Source organism: Alligator sinensis, unplaced genomic scaffold (genome assembly GCF_000455745.1).
Source record: "Alligator sinensis unplaced genomic scaffold, ASM45574v1 scaffold5_1, whole genome shotgun sequence".
NCBI lineage: Eukaryota > Metazoa > Chordata > Crocodylia > Alligatoridae > Alligator > Alligator sinensis.
This window is the reverse complement of record NW_005842213.1, coordinates 371697-379576: the sequence shown is the minus strand read 5'-3', so window position 1 is coordinate 379576 and position 7880 is coordinate 371697. Positions and strand designations below refer to the sequence as shown.

The 7880-nt window shown below is 41.2% G+C and overlaps 1 protein-coding gene across 1 annotated transcript in view; it reads right to left on the bottom strand.

The window, feature by feature from the left end:
* Window positions 1-495: 495 nt before the first annotated feature.
* The window catches only part of LOC102388612 (mucin-5B-like), an 82320-nt gene continuing 74935 nt past the window's right edge, over window positions 496-7880 (bottom strand). Inside the window, exons 43-48 of the mRNA XM_025207896.1 lie at window positions 6601-6723; window positions 5247-5342; window positions 4791-4919; window positions 3348-3387; window positions 1130-1253; window positions 496-827 (exon numbers count right to left, since the gene is read on the bottom strand). Coding sequence (XP_025063681.1) covers window positions 653-827; window positions 1130-1253; window positions 3348-3387; window positions 4791-4919; window positions 5247-5342; window positions 6601-6723 — 687 coding nt within the window. The 3' untranslated portion in view covers window positions 496-652. The remainder of the gene's footprint in view (window positions 828-1129; window positions 1254-3347; window positions 3388-4790; window positions 4920-5246; window positions 5343-6600; window positions 6724-7880) is intronic.

Sequence of the window (7880 nt, the reverse complement as noted above, 5' to 3'; positions counted from 1 at the left end):
TACAATTTTAACTGGAGACTACAGGGGTTGGGGTGGCATGGGCCACAAGGCATATGGTTGAGCGCCCAGAGATTGTAAGTTCGAGGCCATAGCAGAAATACTCACAGTGAGGCCCTATCAGATTTCTAACAAATCTGTAAATTCTGGTAAATACCTTGTTACAAGGACATAGAAAAGACTGGAGACAGTATTCATCCTTGCTTTTTCATCTCTTCTAGGAATGTTCTGTTTCACCCCAAAGGGAAATGAAGCAACCTAAATGTATAGTTTTGCAATGTATGTATAGTTTTTCCAGACAGGGATTTTGTCTTGTGTTTGCAAAGCACCATGGATATCTGGAGTTCAAAACAGATATTGTTAAGTTCATCAGCATATAAAGTCATTCGCAATGAAAGACACTACTACTATACATATCTGTAAACAGTGTAATTGCAAAAGCAGAACATGACCATTTTGAAATGCATTTTATTTGACAAACATTTAGAGCAGTGTCCTTTAACTAATTTCCACAACTGCACATATTACTGGAAGCAAAAGCAAAGGTGGAGGGAAAAAGACTCATTAGAAGGAGATCAATCACTCACAGCTATATTCTTAACTACTTACAAGGGATGTGTTACAAATAAGTCAATATTTCTCCAGCACTGGGTGTTTATGCTTTTTTCTCTAGGCATTTTGCCTCTACACACCCACAGTCATCCACATGAATATATGTGTATTTGATTTTCCTCTTCTCAGAGCAAATCAGTTCCACCTCTACTTCATGGCTCTTTGTTTCATAGCAGCAAGTACATTTGTGAACCATTTTATTGACATCAAAGGAGTACCTAATAAAATAAAACTAAGTGATCAGTCTACTAACTATTGCTTTCCTGCTCTTCATTATCATTAGCTGCTCCCTCCTCCAGCCCCCCAAGATCTGTAAGGCAGAAGAAATTTGGAGTGTCTTCTATTTGTAAGCATCAGTGGGAAAATCATATTTACTTCATGCTAACATTTCAGCAAATAAATAACAATTGAATCAGTATGCTACTAGCCTTGCAGAGTTTGATGGTGCAGCGATAACCGGGTCTGGAACAAAGATATGCGAAGACAGGACAAAAGGGTGGAGAAGCAGTTCCTTACTTACACAGAGTACGTACTGCAGAACCCTTCACAGGAAGGCACTGAAATGGGTCTCGATGATTTACAATCGTTGTGAATAATTGTCTCTGTTTTTGATGTAGGTTTGCAGTCGTGTTTCAAAGGTTTACCTGTGGGGAGGGTTCCATCTATTAACTTTACTCAGGTAAGAGGTAAAATGTTCTGAAAGAGGTCAACTATGAAAACAAAGTCTATCTAATTAAAAGCAGTTGGAGTTCAAGTACCAAAGGAAAGCTTGACATTCCAATTTGGCACAACACTTCTATATTCTATCTCACTTTAACATGCAGTTAACCAGATACATTAGGTGTCGTTTTGGGCATTTGTGTATAGCTTGCTATTCTAATCTGGGTGCAGAGCAGGAGAACAAGCATCACGGGCCTACTGAACATGCTCAGTAGGGCTGCACTTGAGCCAGCTATCCACCATACACTCTCACCCATGTAGACATGTAAAGCCAAATTGTAGCTCCATCAAACCCCATGACTAAAGGGAGTTAGGCACTAGAAGAGGACGGTCTTCCCATCTTTTATCTTAATAGCCTAGTGGTTAGGGCACTCACCCAAGTAATAATAAACACAGGCTCTTCTCCCAAAGGACGTTTGACCCTACATTTTCTACTTCCTGGTGGTTCAAGTACTGGGCTAGAAAGCAGGTGATATAGGTTTGAAGCCTCACTGGATAAGGGTGGGGGCTAGAACCTGGGCTTCCCATTTCCTGGGTGAGTGCCTTAACTGCTAGATATTGGACTAAAAATAAGAAGGTCCTCTTCCTCTTCCATTTTGTTTCTGGTAAGTACATGCACAGGCATTCCCAGCAATTCCATGCATCTTTGTAACTGCCATTTTAAGTGTGTGAAGCAAAGTAGGATATCTACCCTCAGGGCCTAGGCAAACATAATCCTTATTCCAGTTCTGAATGATACTGGGGGTAAATTGTCACAGTGGAAACATATGCTCCTACAGCAATACCAGCAAAACACTTAACCCTGTTTCATTGAGGGCTAAATTTGCACTGGTTAATGGTATGGACAAAAGTACACTTAGAAGGGCTTCAAAAAGGGAGGATCAGCTGCTGCTACTCAACTGTAACTGCTGTGTGTGTATGAGTCTAAACAGTAATACAAATGAAGAAAAAAATGCTTCAATTCTGTTCCACCCAGGCTCAAAGTTGTGTTGATTTAGCTCATTTGTACCACTACAGGTTTCTACAGTGTAACAGCTATTGCCTGCTCCCAACCTGCAGCTCATGCTCTGCTTTGAAAGCTGCTCCAGCTGCATGTTTTTCCAGGCTCACTTGCATCCCTAATGGAGTGTACACACAGAACAGTTAGGTTGTGACAGCCAATGTAGGCTATAAATCCTGTGTAGGCCCTAGAGAATGCACCATGCTTCTTCCTGTGCAATTCCTAGACCAGGAGTGTCAAAGATACGGTTCACAGGCTGCATGCAGTGTGCAGGGCTGGACTGGCCCCAAGTGCTGGCTGATGCAGCCAGATGAGTTTGACACCCCTGTTCAAGTTCACAGGTACTCAACTCCTGGCCTATGGGCCAGACTTTGACAATCGTGATCTAGGAATTGCCACAGCTGTGTCATTTGGCCCACAGGACTCCCCATGGGTCCAGAAATGTTGGCAGCAGTAGGCACCACCAAATAACATGGCACTGTGCACTGCAGGGTAGCGTGAGGCCGTGCAGGGATGGCACAGGGCCCAATCCTGGTGTGCAGGGGCCAATCCTGGCATGCAGAATGGGCCCCAGGGCCTAAACCTGGATTGGCAGGCCTGGTGAGGGTGGTGCAGGGTTCCAGGGCCTAATTCCGGTGCACAGGGTCTCAAACCCAGTCTGGCCCATGGACCAACCCCAAGTTACTCATTCACAGACTGCAGGAGTCAAAACACTGAGCACCACTGTTTTAGATGATAAAGTCTGGAACACATTATTTATCAAATTAACACTATTCTTCCATCAGGAGCTTCATTTAATCTAAAATTATCTCAGTTCTTTAAAATAAACAGAGAAAAGAACATGAAGGTTTAGCCAATGGCAACACTGGAAGAACCTGGCAGATGTATGCTACAGCCATCAAAGCCTATGGACTTCAATGAAATTTGAGGGCATTCACTAGCTCACCAGGTCACAGGCATAATGAATGGAGATCCTGACTATGATTAGCTTTCAAATATTTAGATGCAATATACTCACATGTCTTACAACATCCATCTGGAGTTGTCGTAAGAGTCCCCTGTAGTGAAAGCAAACAGTACCACAAATGCTTAGATTCTAAGCTTAGATATATCTGTTGCTAACCAAGCTAGAGCTATCATGAGCAACTTCTAATTTGCAAACTGTAGAATCAATCCATTGATGTATAATCACAAAGCTGTTTCTGTTCCAGTGATGTAAGATGTTTTCTGAGAAATCTGACAAGGAACAGGGTGAGTTTTCCCCAAAACTAGTATTTCCATCCATGACCTATGTAAGATGGATGGAAATACTATGACCCCAGATTTTATGCTACTCCCCCTGAAATTTTGCCACTGGCTTAAATCAACAACAACAGGAAGGCTAAGCTTTCTGTCTTTGTAAAGTGAAGATGTATTGATATGTGGCCTGATTCAAATTGATTTAAGACAATGGGTATTTTCCACTAAACTTTTACTTGGTTTTGAGATCAGACACATGAAGCCCAATTTTTTACAAGTACAGATAATGTGCATCACTTATTGAAACAATTGGAAACTGCTTACCTTTGAAAAACCAGTTACGGACACTTACTGTCTTCCTGTTGTCATCAATTTATGATTAGTCAGGCACCAATTAGCCAAAAGCATAGTGATTACCAATACTGTGGTGCTTCCCAGGTATGTAACTATAGGTGCTTATTTATGGCTTCTTTCTTACTTGACCACTTTTGGTTTTGGTAAGTTGTGATAACTTAGGTGTGGTGGAAAGTCAATTATGGAGAGTGGCACAGCAACAAAAATTATATTGCCAGATGAATGAAGAAAATCTCACTCCATCATTTCTCCCTCTATCCTCACCCTTTAACATCCAGTATTCCCTGTCAACCTTTATAAAGTGCACTCACAACTAAATTACTGATCAGCAAGGATCCCGGTTTTCTCTAATTTAAAAAAAAATCCCCAATTTTTAGGTTTAAAAAGTAACCCCAAATCCACATTTTTCTGTGATTTAAATGAGATATCACATATATATATATATATATATATAGAGAGAGAGAGAGAGAGAGAGAGAGAGAGAGAGAGATGTTTCATTTTAATTATGAAAAAATGTGGATTGGGGTTACTTTGTTTAACTGAAAATTGGGGATTTTTTTTAAATCAAAGAAAACCAGGATCCCTGCTGATCAGTGATATATATATATATCGTTACTGATCAGCAGGGATCCTGGTTTTCTTTTATTTTAAAAAATCCCTAATTTTCAGTTAAAAAAGTAACCCCAAATCCACATTTTCCCAAGATTTAAATGAAACACCACTAATATAGAAAGATATATATAGTGGTGTTTCATTTAAATAACAGAAAAGTGTGGATTTGGGGTTACTTTTTTTAACCGAGAACTGGGGATTTTTTTAAACAGCATGATGGCTAATTTTAAGAATATTCCATCTATGCAATACTCACTGGGATGCAGTCTAATGGATCAAATTCCGCACAAGTTGTTACTGTGCTAGTCAGGACAAACTGGCCTGATAACTCTGTGCACATATGCTCAGTACAATTATCCTCTGGATGTTTATAGTGCTTCCCAACCTGAATAAGGACAAGAAAACAAGTTACAACACATGATGAGTTTTTATAACTATTTTTATACTTTTTTTGCTTTTGCTACTATACAACCAACTCCTAAGATACCAGCCTATGTAAATTCCATTAGACTCCTCTGCACACTCTATCAGTAGTTGCAGCCTCAGTTTAAATAAATAAAATCTGACAGCAGAATAGGTATGGTAAAACTGCAGCATTCTATGGTCCGAGTTTTGAAGCAGAACTCTCTATTGAAATGAACCATGAGCTCTAATTAAAATGTTTACAGTCCACTGTGACATTACAATTCTTTGTGGGGCAGGGAACACGCACCTCAATGGTCACGGTGCCAGATGGAAAAGTTCCTATGCAGGCCACCTGCACACACTGGCCACAGCACACACCTTTTTGCTGCATGTAGCGGAAGCCCTGTAGAAACAAAAGCATCGCCACATGGGTTATGGTTTGCCTGCAAAAAGCATTAAGACAAAAGCCATATTGTCCTCTTTAATGTTGGGAGGGAGAAAAATCCAACAAGCCGATGCTTATATTTCTGTAAAAATCTCTGATTGATGGAGGCCTGGTATTTCAAACCTGATGCTTATACCTACTTGGTTATTATATCTGTTTCATTGCCTTACTAAACCCTTGGGGTACTGACATTACAAGGTTGCCAATCCAAGAACATTCTTTTTTTAATTTTTTTTTTACTGACAACCAACTTTTTTACTGATGTGTTTTTACTGACATATGTTTTACATAATATAAATGTAACCCTTCCTGCCAGACCCTGGATAGCAGTACCAAAGGCCAGATTCAAATTTAGGGGTTTAACAAACATAGTAAAAATCTTGTGTTGACAATAAAAGTTTTCAGGTTGTCAGTAAAAAAAAAAAAATGCTTGGGTTGGCAACCCTGTTTGATGACAGCAATGATCTTACATGATGTTACCCCCACTCCAGGGGTCCACTACTTACACTCTGATTCCCCTGACCACACCATGCTGGCCCCCATTCCAGTCCACTTCTCAGCCATACTCTTGTCAGCTCTGCTCCTCTTGTCAGCTCCATAATGGACCTCCCCGCTGACTTTCTCTCCCCCTTCCTGGTCCCACAGCTCTGATCTGGCCACACTGCCCCTCACTGTCTTACCTGGGGTTGCATGGCCCTGCCTACCTATGACCTAGAAGTGTTATAGGAAGATGATAGGACATAGCAGCAGCAGCACATGGTTGGGGGCTTGGGTAGGGAGGGCGTATTAAACCTTACGCCTGTAATATAAAATATAAACATTACCTAAAAACAAATAATCTATTCATTTTTAGAATATTTACCTTCATCAGGACCTTTATACGTGGGCCAATTCAGAATAGTTTTTCTACCATTTTTTACTTAATAGTGATAATAGACAGCTCCAAAGCAATCACACAAACATCTTTGCCTCTAATCAGGTTATCTTTGTGGTCACACTTTTATCGGAAATTTCTTTGCCCAGAATATCATTCTGGCACTGTTTTTTAAATTTTCAAGAGACAAACAACCACTAACTTGAAGAAGCAAGTTTGTTTATATCTGTAAAGTGCCATTTTTACTGATGAGATGGCTCATTATCTCACTTACCATAGTTCAGAACCTGAAGTTTAGCTAACAGAATGTCAGAGTGTAAGGCAACAGTTAAAGTGACTTACCTGCTGACACTCAGTTTCACATTTCACTGGAACGCACTGAATTTGTTTTATGTGTGTGGCAGGGTCCTGCATTTCAGTACATACACAGTCTTCACAAGAAGTTTTAGGCACCACTGCTCCTGGCTTAAAATGAGAGAATAGAAGTGGGAAAAATAGAGTGAAAGAGTTCAGTACCCTGTAATACACTTATATTACTCTGTAATATAAATAAATTATGGTTCTTGGCATTTATTTTTGGCAGTATGTCCTGAAACCAACACTTTTCAATCTCTAGTTAACTTACTATGGGTGCGCCTACATGAGATGCTACTGCATCATAGATTGTTGCTATGGTGCTGTAGCGTTGCCAGACATAAACCATGAGGGTGATGCTACTGTACAGTAGTAATGAGCTACTGTGCAGTAGCTTGTTGCTACTGCGCAGTGGCATCTAGAAATAACTGTGTGGTGATGGGACTGTGCAGTAACACCAGTTAAGCAAGTATTAAATGACAGCACAGTAACAACTGTGCAGTTTGCCTCATGTGTAGACATGCCCTAAAAGTATTAAAAAAATAGTATTTCACTAATCTGCCACACAGTGGATGTATTTACATGAGATGCTTTACTGTACAGAAGAGCTAATCACTGTGCAGTAAGTATCTGCATCTACATGTGTAGGCGCTGATTGAACAGTAATTGGCTCTAATTGTGAGTAAATTTGTTACCTGCAAATGCAAGTAGCAAATTTACTTAAGATTAGTAACTGTGCAGTAGCGCATGTGTAGATCCCTGACCAGGAGCAAATGTGCGCCTGGTCAGCTGGTTAGCAGGGGGCACCAGAGGGTGGGAGATTGCTCCCTGCCCCAGGGAGCTGCATGCTTCAGGGACAATAGTCCTCAGTCCCAGCAGTAGGGATCTCCCAGCTCCTGATTTGTGATCACAGGGCTTATGCTGGGAGATTCTTATCTTGCAGCTCCAGCTCTGTGGTTGTGGGGCCAGCACTGGGAGATCCTTATCTCCTGGCCCAAGCAAAGCATAGAGCTGGTGCTAAAAGATAAAGATCTCCCAGCCTGCGTCCTGTGACCACGGGGAGCTGGGAGATAAGGAGCTCCTAGCATTGGTTCTGCAACCATGGAGGTGGTGCTGGGAAATAAAGATCTCCCAGGCCCTACTCCATGATCACAGAGCAGGAGATGGAAGGTCCCTGCTGTCAGGGGCTGGGAAGTCTACTCCCTACTGAGTTTCATAATTGTGGAGCTGGGCAGTCAACAGGCTCTCCATTGTGCTCCTCACCCCAC